Below are 18,717 nucleotides of genomic sequence, written 5' to 3' on the forward strand. Positions count from 1 at the left end.
TTTCAGGTGTCAGCATTCCTCAGATTAGAACGTTAAATAGAGTTTCATCTAACTGAACACTTACAACGGGGTTCAACTTGAGCGGTGCGCCTGGGAAAAAGTACCGATGTGTACTCTACCGGGAGCAACGTTCCTCCTTCCCGATCTGTGAGCCAGCTGCATCTTGTGTGGCTGTTTCGGCCATGGATTCAACCTTTAGCAGTCGCGAAACCAGTTTGACACTGAGCTAATAGCGTGTAATAACCGCTTTAAGGAGCTGTAGCCAAACTGGTAAGTGCTGGGGTAAATCTGAGCCTGCACCCAAATGAAGCTTGACTGGAATGGGTTTTCTCCGAAAGCGCTGCCGCTACTTAGCGGCTACCAGCTCTGGTAGCTAGCTAGTTAGCTTGAGAACGAAAGTGACAGAGGAGGAGAGTCCTGTCAAAACGGAGCGAAGGAGGAAAACTGATTAATTCCTGTTTCTCACAACTATGGCTGTCAGTGGTTACTGTGAAATGTAATATTGGTTCTGTTAAAAAAAAATCCGAACAGCCAACTATGTGTTCCCGGTGTTTTTCAAGATTTGCAATCTGAGAACAAAGCTCCATTGTAGGCTAGCTAACCAACAGACCCCGGTGTGGTTCTGTTCCAGCCGGGGTTTGCTGTACATTGATCCCAGATGTTGGCACATGTAAGACGGAGTGATCTCTGATATGTATAAATGTTTCGTTTTAAAAATGCATTTTTTTTAAATTATTTTTTGAAAAATCAACGTTAGAGACGCACTGCCTCCCATAAGGCTACACAATTAAGAGTTCTTAAAAACTATTTATGTTCTTTCTGTCAAATCTGGAGTCAAATATGTGAAGTCAGAAGAGTTGTTGTAGACCAGACTGACTGGTGACATCGGTGCAGATTGTCTCCACTGTGAATCAGTGTTTCTTGAGGAAGGGAACACTTCATAGCAGTCAGTCAACTGTAATTACCAACAGCAAGGTAAAACAGGAGCATTAGTGGGTCGGAGCCTCAGTTTTTCCCTACAGTTTGTGCGTCAGGCTGGTCTTACTCACATCTGAGTGAACTAGCTGATTTCAACTTACGAATGCAGTGCTTTATCTCCGTACATCAGCTGGATTTATCATGCATTATAATGTTCTGTTAACAGGTTACATTTTTGGGATCTGAAGTGCTGATCGGTGAATGCATAGAGGAAAGAAGGTAAAGCGTTGTGACAAGAAAGAGGGCATCTGGAAAAGGTAGAATATTTGTGAATCTCCTCGGGATTCAGTGAACATTGAGTTTGTTTACCCAATGCTCACTGGTTCTTGGTATTGTTGCTGCAGTTGTTGGACTGTGAGCATGATGGCTGTTGACGGCCTGTGGGACAGCACAGAGGTGGTGGAGATGGGCGACGTGCCGTCTCAGTTCTTTGTGGAGAAACACTCTTGGGAGGGCCTGCGTGACATCATCCACTGTAGCAGAAAATACTCGGGAATGATCGCCAACAAGGCCCCCCATGACTTCCAGTTTGTGCAGAAGACGGATGACAACGGCCCCCACTCCCACCGGCTGTACTACCTTGGTAAGTCTACCAACCCGGGATCAGCTTTGAGTTTGTGTTTTTTAAAATTTCTGTTTATGTGTTTTTTCTCTTTATTGAATTTTTTTGTTTTTCTGGTCGCAATGTAATGTGGAAAAACAGTCATTCTGTTGTGTTTCATATTTTGACTTCAGTAGAGGAATTGCATTGAGGCTTTTCTTCTACTTGTTTCCAGGAATGCCTTACGGAAGCAGAGAGAACTCGTTACTCTACTCAGAAATCCCCAAGAAGGTCCGGAAGGAGGCGCTCTTAGTGTTGTCATGGAAACAGATGCTGGATCACTTCCAGGTGACTTTTCCATAAGGTTGAACAGTCTGCTCATAAAGTCTTAATTTTGCATTATATTTGATTTTCAGAGGAACTGTGCTAATACCATCAATAAAACAATTACAGTAAGAATACATGTACATTACATTACTGCCTACATATTCATGTCATCAACCTTGCAACCTCCAAATTCATATAATAAAAACTCTATATTAAAATATAAATGATTTATAAATCCAAATGCAGTAGAAATACAAATCCTTTCCTCCCTACATATTCATAAACAGCCAATTTTACATAAATGTCCTTGCTTATCCTCAGTACCTTCACATCCTCACACATTCAGCCAACACACTAAAAATTGCAGATATAATAGTAATTCACTAACACATACACTCCCACACAAACATTCTCATCCTTTAAATCTGAGCGTTAAGAATGATCACATCTTTGATTTTCCTTTAGCCAAGATTTAATCATGCGAACAAACTTTTTAAGTTCAGGTGTAGCGTTGTATGAAAAAGTGTTCTGACCAAACGAGGTTCTACAGTTCTGTTCTGACCTTTCTCTAGTGACTCTGTAACTGTTTTGCCTTTGTATAAATGAGCGTAATGGATCATTAGCTAACTTTAAGAAAACATAAATTAGAAAAGCTTTCAAAAGTTTTGAAAGACCTCAGTGAAAACTGGAAATGTTGGAATAAACCAGTAAAAACCTGGGGCCTCATGCAGAAAAGAGTGCGCAGTTTTCACACTAAAATTTTGCGTACAGAAAAATTTAGAAAAGTGCGGCGCACAAAAAATATGTGTAAAACTGTGCTCATACACGTGGCTGTGCACCTTTCCTTTATAAATCAAAATTTGCAGGAAGTAGAGCGCAGCTGCTGGTCCACCCTGTTGCCTCCATAAATACATATGTAAATCAGTATAAATACCCGAAAGTCTGCCACCATGTGAAGCAATAACCATGGCAATGTCCTTGTTTGTAGCAGTATAAGTATTTATAATAATAATAATAATAATTATATATATTATTTAAAAGGTGCTTTCAGGGAACATAAGGTAACCTCACAAAAATAAAAGTAATAAATTTTAAAGAAAGGAAAAAAAAATCCAAATAATAATATAAAGGAAATAAAGAGATCGCGCAAATGCCTGTTTGAACAGCAGAGCCTTCAGCCGGGATTTAAAGACAGACAGAGAGTCATTTGAGTGGGTAAAATGGACGTTTATTACAAATAGTGGAATCATATGCATAAGTTGTACATTTACAGAATAGAGATGCTTTCTGTCCACAAAGGCGCATTCACAAAGCTGGCGGCTCCACTGAAGGATGACTGCAGCTGGACTGGTACCGGTACTGCACGGCTCCTTCTATAAGTTCTGCTCAGAGCTCCAGGATAATCAGTCTGGATTAATCTAAACACTAATAAACCATCATCAACTTTTCCCAGCAGATCAATATGATCAATCGCTCCCTCTGGATCCTTCCGTTGGCGATGTTTTCCATCAGAGCATAAGCGCTCCACACTTGGCGACTCACCTTTATGCAGCTACTTAAACGCGTGTGATTGTCTACACACCTCCATCACCTTAAAAATAATCAAACCTGTTTGGAGTTAATCTGCTGATCCAACCATGTTTTATTTTTATTTTTTTGCGAGAATGAAAGCAAACTACGTATGAAGCAAACTTTCAAAGAAACAATTCAGTAGCGAACTGAAAAGGAGCTTACTTTTAGCTTCCTCCTGCGTCTCCTAGGCAACTCCGCACCAAGGGGCTTACTCTCGAGAGGAGGAGCTGCTGAGAGAGCGGAAGCGTTTGGGAGCGTTTGGGATCACGTCGTATGACTACCACGATAAGATGGGCCTGTTCCTGTTCCAGGCCAGCAACAGTCTCTTCTACTGTCAAGATGGAGGCAACAACGGCTTCATCGTGAGTACATCGCTTCCATTTAACTCAAAGAACAATTATTACATCTGCATCATGCAGCCACAAACTTTCGTCTTTTTTTTTAGTTTTAAGCGATGGACCAACACAAAGCAGCACACAGCTCAGGGAAATGATACATGGTTTTCAAAATCCAGTAGAAATGAAAATCTAAAAACCTCCTAAATAGAATGCAGATTACCTTCAAGTCTTAATAATAAACACAAATAACAAGAGAAAATAAAGAATGCAGTTCATTTGACAACTGTCAAATGATGACTTAGTTTATTAAAAAGCAATCCAGACCAGCCTGCACATTTGTAATGTGTAATGCACCTGTGCCCAACAACTGGTTGTTCTACTGTGTGCAGTGACAGAAAAGGTTTTCCAACAGCTGCGTCTCTTAAATCAGTGTTTTTCAAGGTGGAGGCCACCAGAGGGCGCTATGGGGGCGCTATACTTTCTGAACGTTAGAGACGCTCAGAAAGTTGGAGGGAAGATGAGAAAAAAGCTGGAATCCAATACATTTGGTAATATGTTGTGACATCAACATCAGATTAATAAAGTCATAATATATTACCTGATGAAAAAATTTCCACCACAGAAAACCTCATCAATGTCATGATGACTTCCTGAAGGCAAATCTAACGCCTTATCTTTCTTTTAGAAAGATAAAGCATTGTTAAAGACAGAGGCCCAATTTCAAGGTGTTAAATTATGAAGTCAAATTTCTCTTAAGTCATGTTTGACATATATAGTATTTTTATAACAACTGAAGTTAACATAGCATCTAGCTTGTGCTATAACATGGTACTATGTGTCTGGTAAATACATAATACTGTCCCTTTAAGGCCCATCCATATATTGCGGCATCCATTATTACTTTTCCAGCATCCCTCTTTGTGATACATGCGTTCTTCTGCAGGTCACTTTGGGTTGGGTTTTGACATCATTCAGTAGTTTGAATGACCTTGCAAAAAAAAAAAAGTCAGTAAAACCTTGGACTTGAGTATCAGGACTGTGAACGCAGTCTAGATTCTCTGTGTCTGCAGCGTGGTTCTGACCAGTGAGTCATCAGTACTACAAAAGGAATTACCAACAGTTTGTAAATACTGTTGGTAATTATATTAAGTTTTGCTAAGTCATCCACTGTGAACAGGCCTTTTGGCTCAGACTGCTTATCTGTTTCAGCAGTCTGCCCCAGTAAAACCAGTGGAGATAAAGAGCCAGTGCTCAGGCACCCGCATGGACCCCAAGATCTGCCCCGGACACCCAGATTTTATAGCCTTCATTAACAACAATGACCTGTGGATAGCCAACATCAAGACGGGAGAGGAGCGCAGGCTGACATACTGCCACAAAGGTTTGGGACTTTTCTGTCTGATCGTTGGTTTCATGTGCTTCAAGTGACAATCACAAAGACGACAGACGACATGCACCTGCTGTTCTCTCTGTTTATTTGTTTGTAAGGAAGAAAAATTGACAGTTTTTAACTCAGATTGTGCCAAAGAAAGAAACAATAGCATGATGAAATGGAGATTATCTTAGCTAATTCTTTTAGAATTAAAAGTTACTTTTCAACAGAACAATTTCTACTGAACTGAATGCGCTCCCCTTTGTAATCCCTGCGTCATCTCCCAGGTTTGGACAACGTCAAAGAGGACCCCAGATCTGCAGGTGTAGCAACGTTTGTCATCCAGGAGGAGTTTGACCGTTTCACTGGTTACTGGTGGAGTCCATTTGCAGCAGCAGGTCAGCGCTGAACTCTCAGCCAGTCTGCGAAGCTGTGTCAGGTTCTTTTCACAATGGCTTCTGCCTTGTTTGTTCCTGTAGATCCTGATGGAGGGAAAACGTTGCACCTTCTGTATGAGGAGGTGGATGAGACCGAAGTAGAAATTATTCACGTTCCGTCTCCGGCTCTGGAGGAGAGGAAAGCAGATGCGTACCGATATCCTCGCACAGGTCAATCCCAGCCTTTGTGTGTGTGTGTGTGTTGTTTTTTTTACTTTTATTTTTTATTTGAAGTCATTTAATGTTCTAATATTAAACGTGTGTCTATCCATGTGCATAGGTAGTAAAAATCCCCAGGCTACTCTAAAACTGGCAGAGATCAGGATGGACCATCAAGGAAAAGTGGGTTACTTTTCATCTGTTCATGTTGGAATTCATCTGATTGAATATTTAATTTTACAAATATGTGTCTGGGTGTGTGTGTGTGTGTGGGCGTGCGTGTATGTGGGGTATGCGTGCGTGTGGGTGGATGGGTGTGCTTCAGATTATTAGCACACAAGATAAAGAGCTGGTCGTCCCATTTAGCACCTTGTTTCCTGGAACAGAATACATTGCCAGAGCAGGATGGACGATAGACGGAAAATAGTAAGTGGAATTGAAAAGGTTTTGGTGTGTTGTTATTTATATGATGCCAAGAAAGAAAGTAAAGTGTTTGTGTGTGATGAGTCCTATTCCAATATACCATACTTTGCAAAACCATTTACAGTTGGCGCTCTCTACAGCAGAGCTAACGGAAACTGTGGCTGATTTTCAGATCTTTGTGTGGGTAGTTCAGATTGGTGGGTAATATCGGTTTCACATGTATCAGTCCATCACCAGTAATCCAAAATTAAGGAAATTAGGGCTGATTTATTGGTGCACCCCTAGTGAGGAATTTACTTTATATTGATATTAGCTGTGTTTTAAGATGTTTTCTTTAAAGCTGCAATATGTAACTTTTTTTTTATCCATCCGTCCATCCATTTTCTTACACCCTTATCCTATTGGGAGTGCTGGTGTCTATCTCCAGCTGTCAACTGTCACTATGACTATACAGATTATTTACAATTGTGTACTATACCGTGACGACTTAGTGACAGTTTCAACAAATATATATTAAAAAAATTTCTAAAAGTTACATCTTGCAGCCTTAAGAGTTTCTCCCAGCATAAAAACTTTGCTGTGTTTGGTGCCAGCGGTTGGGCAGTGCTGCTGGACCGCAGCCAGAGGAAGCTGCAGCTTGTTCTGCTGCCTCCAGCGCTCTTCATCCCCATCACAGAAGACTCCACCCTGAGGCAGGACAGTCTGGAGGCTGTGCCCAGCTGCACTCAGCCATACATCATTTATGAAGAGGCCACTGACGTCTGGATAAATGTGAAAACATTTTTCTACGCTGCTTGATTGACATGTGATTGGAGTCGTTTTATAGTTTTACACAGTTTTGTCTTTAATTTTGCAGGTTCATGATATATTCTATCCTTTTATTCAAACAACAACAGAAGATGAGTTTACTTTCATTTGGGTAAATGAGTCTAAAACAGGCTTCAGCCACCTCTATAAAATCACCTCACTGTTACAGCCAGGCTACCACCACTGGACAGAGGAATACCATCATGTGGAGGGTGAGAAAAAATGTTTCTGCATTACTCAAAAATAGATCAGCAAAAAGTAGTCAGTGTTTGCTCTTCAATTATGTCAACAGATTCTTCTTTTTTTTTTACAGGAAATTTTAAATGTGCAATCAAGGAGGAGGTTACGTTGACCAGTGGAGAATGGGAAGTTCTGTCCAGACATGGTTCAAAGGTAAACGCTTCAGGGAAAGCTGTGTAAATGCTTCTGGGAGTCTGACTTCCTGATTTTGACATATAAATAGAAACAGTAGCGCTTTATTTGAAGGGGTCTGCATAAGACTGACATGACACTGTCATAAACATGACATAACAGTCATGAACATGAAGGAGTCTTTATGAATGAATGTCATTTACCAAATGGCCTTATGACTGAAGGCCATTTTTTAAATGACACTTTTAATGCAAAGTTCCATTAAAAGTCCATTAAAAGTGTAAACTTTGCATTAAAAGTCTCATTATTTACTGAATGACCTTCATGACAACAGACGTAAACATTCATAAAGACTTCTTGTTCATAACAGGTGTTATGTTATATTTATGACAGTGTCATATCAGTCTTATATGTTAAAATCAGGAAGTCGGACCAAAAAACATTCGGTCCTCAGCACATGTTATACACTGCCTGGCCAAAAAAGAAGTCGTCACCAAAAAATGGTCACACTCGCTAATATTTTGTTGGACCGCCTTTAGCTTTGATTACAGTCCGCATTCGCTGTGGCATTGTTTCAATAAGCTTCTTCAGTGTCACAAGATTTATTTCCATCCAGTGTTGCATTAATCTTTCACCAAGATCTTGTATTGATGATGGGAGAGTCTGACCACTGCGCAAAGCCTTCTCCAGATTCTCCAAAGATTCTCAATGGGGTTAAGGTCTGGACTCTGTTGTGACCAATCCATGTGTGAAAAAGATGTCTCATGCTCCCTGAACCACTCTTTCACAATGTGAGCCCGATGAATCCTGGCATTGTCATCTTGGAATATGCCCGTTCCATTTGGGAAGACAAAATCCATTGATGGAATAACCTGGTCATTCAGTATATTCAGGTAGTCAGCTGACCTCATTCTTTGGGCACACAATGTTGCTGAACCTAGACCTGACCAACTGCAGCAACCCCAGATCATAGCACTGCCCCCATAGGCTTGTACAGTAGGCACTAGGCATGATGGGTACATCACTTCACCAGCCTCTCTTCTTACCCTGATGCGCCCATCACTCTGGAACAGGGTAAATCTGGACTCATCAGACCACATGACCCTCTTCCATTCCTCCAGAGTCCAATCTTTATACTCCCTAGCAAACTGAAGCCTTTTTTTCTGGTTAGCCTTACTGATTAGAGGTTTTCTTACGGCTACACAGCTGTTCAATCCCAACCCCTTCCACTCGCCATTGTGCGTGTGGAAATGCTTTTGCATTCACAATTAAACATACTCCTGAGTTCTGCTGTTGTTTTTCTTCGATTTGATTTGACCAAATGTTTAAATAATCGCCGATCACGGATCATTCAGGATTTTTTTCCGACCACATTTCTTCCTGGAAGACGATGGTTCCCCACCATCCTTCCAGTTTTTAATGATGCGTTGGACAGTTCTTAACCCAATTCTAGTAGTTTCTGCAATCTCCTTAGATGTTTTCTCTGCTTGATGCATGCCAATGATTTGACCCTTCTTAAACAGACTAACGTCTTTTCCATGACCACAGGATGTGTCTTTTGCCATGGTTGTTTAAGAAATGAGGAGTTACTCATTGCATCAGCTGGGGTTAAATAACTTGTTGCCAGCTGAAAGATAATCGTCTATGCAGTACTTATCCAATAGGAGGCTTGAACCTATTTGCTTAGTTAAATCCAGGTGGCAATTTTTTTTTTGGCCAGGCAGTGTATTAGTAAATCAAACCTCAAATAAACAACAACACATGCGCCATGCCATTGTGGTGCATAAAATGCCAAGTCCAGTCAAGTTCATTTGTATTGTACATTTTAGTAACAAGGCAGTTCAAAGTGCTTTACATCAGAAAAACACAAAAATCAACAATTGAAACATTATACATTTCAAAGTGCTGTCATTACATGTCAAAATGTTAGTTAGTGTTTCATTTATTATGGTACAAAAGTAACTCTAAACATGTGAGTTTAGAGATAAGAACCTAATATTTGTGGGGTTCTTCTAGATGATTATATGTTTCATAAGTGCTTCCCATTGGCTGTCTCATCATTCCCTTTACTCTTTCTAGCTTCCTGCTTTTTCCTGCTGCTGTAAGCTTTCTCTCCCTGTTCTCTTATTAGATTTGGGTGAATGAAGGAACCAAGCTGGTATATTTCCAGGGCACCAGGGACACGCCTTTGGAGCACCACCTGTATGTGGTCAGCTATGAGTCTCCGGGCGACGTGGTCAGACTAACCAAGCCTGGATTCTCTCACTGCTGCTCTGTTAGTCAGGTACTCTTTCACTTGTGTCTTTACTTGCACTCTGAGATATTTGCTCATGCCACTACTCTGGCTTCCACTCCATACCAGCCTTCTCATTACTAATGTCGCTTCCTCTCTGACGTTTCTCTCTCCCCTTTCAGAACTTTGATTTTTTTGTGAGCCACTACAGTAACGTGAGCACACCTCCATGTGTTCACTTGTACAAGCTGACCAGCTTAGAAGATGAGCCCCTGCGAGTGGTTCCAGAGTTCTGGGCCAGCTTGATGGAACCACCAGGTACAGAACAGCAGCATAGCTAAAGCAAACCAGATCCGTTCACCAGCTTCCAAGCATTCATTGTTGCAGAAGAAATGAGCCAATGAGCAAAGAATGTATAAACTTCAAAATTATGTCACTAGGTTAGATTTTGATATCAGCATGGGTTACTAGTTACCCAAACTTCAGTGAGATTTTCATGTTAAAAGAAATGCCGCTGTTATTAGGAATGTCCTAATTGGGATGCTCCTTCTCTGCTTTGCGTTGATCATGGTCTTCCAGGTTGCCCTGGAGATTACAACCCACCGGAGATTTTTGACTTTCCGGGGAAGTCGGGCTTCCAGCTGTATGGGATGGTGTACAAACCTCACAACCTGCAGCCTGGCAGGAAACACCCAACTGTTCTGTTTGTGTACGGTGGCCCTCAGGTTTGTAGGCACGATCACTTTAAGACAACTAAGAAAATGGGGAATTCATTTCCAGAATGTCTGTGATTGGGTGTGTTCAGGTGCAGCTGGTTAACAACTCTTTCAAGGGGATGAAGTACCTCCGTCTCAACACGCTGGCTTCTCTCGGCTATGCTGTGGTCGTCATTGATGGAAGGGGTTCCTGTCAGAGGGGCCTGGAATTTGAAGGAGCTCTGAAAAACAAAATGGTAGACTGAGATACTGACACCAAGCTTGAATATAAATGCAACTGTTTGAACTGAAAACAAAGCTGCAATAAACAACTCAACTTGAACTGTCCAGGGTCAGGTGGAGATAGAGGACCAGGTGGAGGGTCTGCAGTACGTGGCTGAGAAGTTTAATTTTGTGGACCTGAGTCGTGTTGCCATTCATGGCTGGTCGTATGGCGGTTTCCTCTCTCTGATGGGCCTCATCCAGCGACCCAACATCTTCAAGGTTAGCAAGTCTTGTTCCTGAAAGAGTTTCTGTTTTGATGTTAGCACTGTTACTTCTGTCTCTTAGTGCTAATTGTTGAAACCACATTTTAGTTTTCATACCCACAGCAATTTTTAACATTTTGCCATGTTACGACCACAAACTTCAATGTATTTATTGTGATTTTATATTATATTCTATATACACTACGGCTGCAACAGATAATTATCTTAGTAATTAAGTATTCTATCAATTATTATAACAGCCAGATAAAATCTTGGCTCTTTCTGCTGATTATTTTTAACTTTTTTTATTTAGCCATTTAAACCTATTTCATACAATATTAGTAATGGATAGATAATTCAATTCCTTTTCTTAAAGGGACAGTAGTATGTGTTTTCCAGCCGTATAGTATATTTTTTTAGCACAATCAAGTAATTATGTCATGTCAAGCATGACTTAAAAGAAATTAGATTTTGTACTTGGGGCGCTGCGGTGGCGCTCAACCCACATACGGAGGTCTCAGTCCCGACATGGGTTTGAGTCCCAGCCCCAACTCCATGACCTTTGTTGCATGTCTTCCCCCTCTCCATCAACCCGATTCCTGTCTGACCACTATCAAATAAAAAATAAAGGCCATTTCAGCTGATAAAATCTTTAAAAAATAATAATCAGACTTTGCAATTTAATGCCTTGAATTGGGCTTCTTTCTCTTTAAGAAGCTCCTGCTCTGTCCGATACCTGCCTTTAGGAAGTCATCACACCAACATTCCTCTATTAAGCGTTTTCAAATGTTCAGTGAAGCACTAGACTGAGAAATAGTTAATATAATAAACTCAACAGATGCACAGTTCCACCTGGTGTTTGCTAATTGTTGATTCAAAGAAGAAAAAAAGATTGATCTAAAATGTAAATGTTTTTTTTTATACATTTTTGACTTTCAGTTCTGAGTGTGTTTTTTCTGCAAATGGGCTGTTTTGAGTCTGGATTTAAAACTGGATTTATCATGTTTTGTGTGTTATTTTGATTGTTGTTTTGGATTTGAACTTGTATCTAGCCATGAGTTTCATGAATGTTCACACTATTACACTATTACCAACATACTCCAGGTAATGTTGACTTTGTTACTAAATTAGCTGATTATTAACTTCCATGTTGGTATTGAAGCTGCTCTCTCCAACCACATGGTGTCAGTGTTGAGCAGTAAATGATCATCAGCTTGATTTAGAGAATTGCCAATAGTTCTTTTCTAAGCTTGTTATTTTCAAAGCTGGAAGGTGAGTTTGTAAATGTGGATTTAAAGCTATGAACCCAGTTTCTCTTTCTAAAGATCTTGCTCTGTTAACACACACAGCTGATTTCGAGAAATTTTCCTAACTAAGCAAGCGTTTGATGCTAGATTCCTTTCCGTTTTGCTGCAGTTGGCTATCGCTGGCGCCCCGGTGACCGTGTGGATGGCCTACGACACAGGCTACACGGAGCGCTACATGGATGTGCCTGAGAACAACCAGCAGGGCTATGAGGAGGGCTCAGTGGCTCTGCATGTGGACAAGCTGCCTAGCGAGTCAGTACACAGCACACACCGTCTGCCTGCCCCGACTTAGCACAGTGATGTTCTTCATGATTGTTCCTGACTGCAGGATGCTTGTTTTGAAATGTGATTTATGCTTTTAAAGTGCATGCAGAAAAGACAGTTTGAACATTTACCTTCTCCTAGATCTCTGTCTGCACTCCAGATTATTTTAGAGTTAAAAGAGCTGAAAATATCTAACGAAGCTATTAGCAGCTTGAAGTGCAGGATTTTGAAATTATTTTTATTGAATTATTTCACCAGTTAGCTACAGTAGAAATCTGTCATATTAGAGACAAACCAGGATAGAACAGGATTTTTTTTACTTGGAGCTTGAAGGAGTGTGATCTGACAGACAACATGTTAGAGCACCGCTCTCGGATTCTAAAGTCAGAGTGAAGTATTTGAACTATTTTGAAACGTCTCTGTGAGTCCGTTAGGACCCAACATCCAGCGCGCCCTGTGGAACTTGCTCATCTTAACCTGCTCTTCCTCACAGGCCCAACCGTTTGCTGATCCTCCACGGCTTTTTAGATGAGAATGTGCACTTTTTCCACACCAACTTCCTGGTGTCCCAGATAATCCGAGCTGGGAAGCCCTACCAGCTTCAGGTCAGTGTCATGTGTTGATTTAGCTCACTGTGGCTTACAGCAAATGAAAATCCAGATTTGCTTGTCAAAATTTACAACCTCAGTTGACCAAATTCTTCACAACATCACATGTAGATAAATGAAAAAGCAAAAACTAAAATTAAGTTTGGTAAAAATAATTTAAAAAATATATAAAATTGGCAGAAAATCCCAAAAACCAATAATATGAACATAAAACAAGTTGTTTTGTTGCAATACAAAAAGAGAGATTTTTCTTATTTGAAACAACTTTAGATCATGCCTCATTGGCTGATTTCTAAACTCGTCCTGCTTTTCCACATGATTGGTATTAGAGGTCAGAGGTCATCTCTTTGTTATGTCTTGTCTTCATTCCTTAACAAAATGATCACTGCATGAGACTGATGAGAGAGGATTTCAAAAGTCCACTATTATGCTTCCTTAAACAAGCAAGGATACGTCTGTGGCCTATACAAAACATGTTCATTACATTTAATACATAAAATCATTGTCAGATATTGAGATTTCACCCAATTAGTTCTGCCTGTGTTGAACCCATTAAGGAATGCGATGTCTTAGTGCTACATCACCTTATGCAAATGAGCTGCTGCTGGCCATGCCCTAATAACTGTGCAGGCCACCAAACTGTAAATGTTGTGGGTCAGAAATCCTTTTTTTCTGTTTATGTCATATTTAGGGCTGTAAATGCAAACACGTGATTTATCTGAATATTTGAACATGTTAATATTACATAATACAGATTAATCAAACTACCTATTATGACCTAAAAGCCTCTCTCCCACTGAGGGTTACCTCGTTCACAGCAATGCATTATGGGACAGACGCACTGTGAGCGACAAACAGCAGCAAAGTTTTCTGTGACAACAGTCAGCAACAAAAGTTGAACATTTTTCAACTTTCTTGTGTTGTGTCACCAGCCTGCATGTTCATATGTAGTAGCTCTACATTTCTCATGCAGGAGTTATGGTGGTCACTCAGCTGGATGAGAACCAGAGACTGTCGCCTCGTCACACAAGTTCCATAGAGAATGATTGGAGAGGAATGTTTCTAAATGAACATTTAAAACAACATGACTTCCTTTAAACATTCGTGCATATAAAAACCTGGAAAACAGAATATTCAGACATGTTTTGGTTTGAGATGATAAAACATTTCAAAAAATGTTTTATCATCTCAAAAAATGAGATATGTTTAAAGCAGTGTTTCCCAACCCTGGTCCTCAAGGCACACTGCCCTGCATGTTTTAGGTATTTCCTTGCTTCAGTCCAGCTGATTTCAATTGATGACTGATTAACAGGCGTTTGTTGAACTGCAATCAGTTGAATCAGGCACATTAAAGCAGGGAAACCTCTAAAACATGTAGGACAGTGTGCCTTGAGGACCAGGGTTGGGAAACACTGGTTTAAAGGAATATGGCTTCCAATATGACTTCATATTCCTGACTTCCTTTATGCTTAAAGGAAGTCAGGAATATGACAGTCTAAGTCATATTCCTGACTTCTTTAAAAGGAAGTCATATTCTTCTTTCAAAGGAAGTCATATTCCTGATTTCCTTTATGCTTAAAGGAAGTCAGGAATATGACTGAAAATCCCCCAAAACAATAATATAACATTCCATTATTTAAACATTCCATGAATGTTTAAAGGAAGTCTTATTCCTGACTTCCTTTAAACATTGATGAATATAAAAACCTGGGAAACTGAGAATCTTCAGACATGTTTTGGCTTGAAATGATAAAACATTTTTTGAAAATGTGCATACAGCAGCAATTTGATGTGGGCTTTAGGGGCAATTGCCCAGGGTGCCATCAGGAAGTGGTGGAGCACCCAGGAACTAGAGATAAAATATATCTTATCTGTCAGTCTGAACATGTTTTCTACTGCTTGTATCCATGTGTGGTGAAGTAAGTTTCCATTAGTTGCTGTTGAATACTGACAGACCACATTGCCTTCTTTCTACTACAAAAAGGAAATCAGATAATGTCTTGCATTTTAATTGGTTGGAGAGCCTGCCGCTCTCCAACCAATTAAAGGAGGAGGAGGAGCTTACCCAGGACACCATTCCTGTCAGAAGCACAACTGTGTGCATGTTTATATTTCAGGCTTATAAAGTTAAATATAGTGATTTGTTGTGATTAATCACAGTGCCAGAGTGCGATTAATCTGATTATATTTTTTAAATACTAGTAATATTCAAACTTTTTGATCAACTAAACTTGGGCTTTACTGTATTTATTTCTTGTATTTGTTTAACAAATGCAGCTATGCTTTGCTGCATCTGTGTTGCTGAGATGAAATTCTCTCTGATGTGTTCTTGTCGCTCTGCTTCATTATTGCAGGTTTACCCCAACGAGCGGCACAGCATTCGCTGCCCTGAGTCTGGGGAGCACTACGAGATCATGCTGCTGCACTTTCTACAACAATACCTCTAAAGCCAGACTGTGGGCCTCCAGATCACCCCGTCTTTATTCTCTGTGTCCTCCTGTTGCCAGTTTGTCACCCAGGAGCAGCAGCCATGTTTCTCATGTCGTTTCACTCTGCAGCTCTACTGTTTTTCTCCCCCGTCCTCCTGTGCCAGTAGGACTGAGCGTCTAGTCCAACCTGGAAGCAGAACAACAATCAGCAGTTTGTGTCACACTAAGTCACGTTTCCCAGCCCAATGTGGTTTTCTTTTTCCGCCCTCCAAACTGCTCAGCAGTAGGAAGTGGGACGCAAATGGAATCTTTACACGTATTTACTGGTATGAACTCTCACACTGCACATACACACATCCCACTTCCTTTTCCACATACACACACATTTTGACTTAGGAACATGCAGTCTGAATAACACCAGAGAAAGGAAGAAGATCGATGCTCTTCCTGTATCCACCTGTTTTAACTATTTGTTGTTTAGAATAAAATATTTTTATGAATTTTTATTCCTTTTTTTTTTTCTAACTGCCGACTGATGGAAGCTACTCGTTGATACCTTTGTCTCCTCTCGCATTATGTTGCTAAAGATGTCTGCTTGCCTTCTCTCTATATAATTTATATTTGCCAAAAGTACCTCTTGACTCTTGATCATGCTGGTATTTCTTTTCTTTTTCTTTTTTTTTTTTTTTACTGCAATAAAGACAACAGGAGGGGGAGCAGCAAAGTCTTACAGCCGCTTTGTACCACCTGAAATCCAGTTTGTACATGACGATGAATAAATGAATGAATGGGTCACATGCTTTTTGGTTGTGTGGTCTAGTTCAGCCTGGTTCAGGCAGCAGCTGGGAAGGACGTGACCTGCAAGTTCTATGGAAACCAGTTGCTGGGTTTTACCGTGTGTATCAGCACATAGGAAAAATCATCTAAACTACCAGATACTACAGTTATTTAAAATCTAATGGTGAGATTGTACAACGTCATGATTTAGCATAGATTAAAAGAAACAGGACAAATAAGTTCACCCATGTTTTAGTGGTTTTTAGAACAACCTTTAGGAGTGTTTAGAGCTACACTTGTCTCTGAGATGATGAGGAGAAATGTTTACACATTTCATTTTGCAACATTGCATCTGCTCAGTGAGCTTTGAGGTCCCACTGCAGAAATGATCTGAGATCTGGAGTTTGGATCATTTAGGGACTGATGTGTTTTTTTTTTTAGCCATTTTGCTTTAAGTTTCTTAGTGTGACTGGGATCCTGCTAAGGATGACAATTAACAAATGTTATTGAAAAGACGATTTATTTCAGAAACTTTCACTAAGTCAAATACATTATATAAACTAACTACACAGCCGGCTCTTTAAAATACAGTTTTAAATTTTTTTCATTTTTATAAAATTTTTTATAAAATTTTGTATTTTCAGTACAAATCTTTACAGTTACAATTTTACAAAAAATCATACAATTTCTGTACAAACTACAAAAAAAGACCACCCTTATTAAATTGTAAATTCCCAGCATTGAACCAAATATTTGAAATGAATTAACTTTCCCAATCTGCTCTGAGGAATTATTACTGCCAGACCTGTTATTTATCACTTAGACAGCTCCTGTCTGGCAGTAGGAAGTAGGGTAAAGAAACATTGTGTCCCTCCCTGAAGAAATTCATGAACAGATGAGAAACAAAGTCACAGACATTTATCAGACTGGAAAAGGTTACACAGGTTTTTGGACTCTGTTCACCACTGAATGTCATCACAAACAGAGAAAACATGGAACTGTTACCAACCAACCAGAAGTGGCATTCTTAATTCTAGAGAAAACACGAACAACTCATCCAGAGAAACAAAGCAGAAGTTGGTTTCCGAATGCATCTTCTGATTCGGGAAATGGCTAACAGGCGATTCCACCTCATTTTTTACTACTACAAATTGTTTTTTCATTATAAAGATACGGTGCGTCAGGGAGAAAAAGCCCAAACAAATCAAGGGAGGGTCATGCTAAGCTAACTGCTAGTTATGAGGATTCAGGACAGAACTGAAGCATCTGTCCTAAGATCATGACATTGAGATCTCCAAAGAGTTCTGCTAACTACCACTGTGTTATTGCAAAGCTGCTATAAATGGATTTTGAAGTGATCCGTTGGACCCTCCAACCTTAAGATGGAGGCCTGATCCGTCTCCATCTTCAGGTTGGCTGGACGTGGGCTTCTTCGGATGAGTGGTGACACAGGTTGACCTTGTGACCTGGAGGATCACAGCGGATGAAGCAAATTAACTAAGCGGGGCAAAGAAGTGCAAAGTGTAGCGCTGAAAATTAAAGCTGACACCTTAAAGCTTTAGTTTGCTTCCAGGTAAAATAACATGCAAGACACCTGCCAAGTGAGGCTGAGTGACATGCAAGCATAAGTTGAAGAAAAAAAAATTATACAGCGTAAAATGTGAGAAAATCTAATCCTGTCAGTACTTTGACAAAATTGCTAATTATTTTGATGTCAAATAAAAACAATCCAAAACAAGAGAATGAAACAGTCAGTCATTTATATTTGTGGTCTTCATAATATAAACTATTGAGTGTAGAATAAATCAGTTGGCTGTTCGATGCTTCTGGCCATTTATTGTATTGATGTTACATAAATTGATATGGGCAAGTTTAGCTGGACCACAGGTACAGAAGTGTTCGTTTCCTTTATGCCTGGTCTTCCAGTGGTTAGCAGGACTGTGGTCACTTTTTTCCTGGGGTGTGTGTATATGTATATAGGGGTGTGTGCGCGCGTGTGTGTGTGTGTGTGTGTGGCCTATTTGTATTGGATACAGTGTAAAGCCCATGTGAGGACCCACTAGTCCTTATGCCAGACCCCATAAGAAGTGGTGCTGTTTGGGGGTTGGCGGTTTAGGACTGAGGTGTGAATTGAGTTCGGGTTTGGTTTAGGGTTAGTGTCAGAGTTAGGCTGTAGAAATGAATGAGAAATGAATAGAAGTCAATGAAACATTCCTGTGAAGCTAGACAAACCTAGCTACTGTGTGCGTGTGTATGTAGGTATATATATGTATAATGTGTGTGCGTTTGGATCTACAATGAGCAGGTTAACAGCCAATGCCTTCATGTTGTTTCCCAAAAAATTGACAACGTTATAAATTTTACAATACTTGAATTTTTTTATATTCTTAATCTCAAAAATATTTATAGAATTCACCTAATTTAATTTGGGCCCACAAGTTTTATGTGAAGTACAATTTTTGCAAAACACGCATTCATTAAAAACAAAATTAATTCAAATCGGAATTGAATTAATGGATGGATGATTTCCCCAGTAAGCTCTTTCGAAATTCTGGCCCAGCAGTTAAATAAAATTCACAAATCTGGAGAT

General features: G+C 40.0%; 1 protein-coding gene across 4 annotated transcripts; it reads left to right on the top strand.

Annotated features, from left to right (window-relative positions):
- The first annotated feature begins 87 nt into the window (after positions 1-87).
- On the top strand, positions 88-16,145 carry LOC114146492 (dipeptidyl-peptidase 9). 4 transcript variants are annotated; one of them, XM_028020591.1, is made up of 21 exons: positions 88-270; positions 1,145-1,235; positions 1,323-1,561; positions 1,755-1,867; positions 3,607-3,780; positions 4,966-5,137; positions 5,416-5,526; positions 5,608-5,736; positions 5,846-5,907; positions 6,050-6,150; positions 6,741-6,918; positions 7,004-7,166; positions 7,247-7,347; positions 9,458-9,610; positions 9,742-9,877; positions 10,139-10,284; positions 10,365-10,511; positions 10,606-10,758; positions 12,159-12,301; positions 12,807-12,918; positions 15,276-16,145. In XM_028020591.1, the coding sequence occupies exons 2-21, from the start codon at positions 1,180-1,182 to the stop codon at positions 15,366-15,368; spliced, it is 2,682 nt and encodes an 893-aa protein (XP_027876392.1). In that variant the 5' UTR covers positions 88-270; positions 1,145-1,179; the 3' UTR covers positions 15,369-16,145. The 4 variants fall into 4 exon arrangements, with proteins under 4 accessions (XP_027876392.1, XP_027876393.1, XP_027876394.1 ...); XM_028020592.1 differs by having other exon boundaries at positions 4,969-5,137; XM_028020593.1 differs by having other exon boundaries at positions 89-270; positions 7,268-7,347.
- The last annotated feature ends 2,572 nt before the right edge of the window (positions 16,146-18,717 follow it).

Source organism: Xiphophorus couchianus, chromosome 6, assembly GCF_001444195.1.
Source record: "Xiphophorus couchianus chromosome 6, X_couchianus-1.0, whole genome shotgun sequence".
NCBI lineage: Eukaryota > Metazoa > Chordata > Actinopteri > Cyprinodontiformes > Poeciliidae > Xiphophorus > Xiphophorus couchianus.

Coding starts and splice junctions, on each gene's coding strand:
- LOC114146492 (XM_028020591.1), top strand. CDS start 1,180: ATGCATAGAGGAAAGAAGGTAAAGCGTTGTGACAAGAAAGAGGGCATC. Junction 6,919..7,003: donor CCACTGACGTCTGGATAAAT/GTGAAAACATTT, acceptor TTAATTTTGCAG/GTTCATGATATATTCTATCC. Junction 9,611..9,741: donor ACTGCTGCTCTGTTAGTCAG/GTACTCTTTCAC, acceptor CTCCCCTTTCAG/AACTTTGATTTTTTTGTGAG.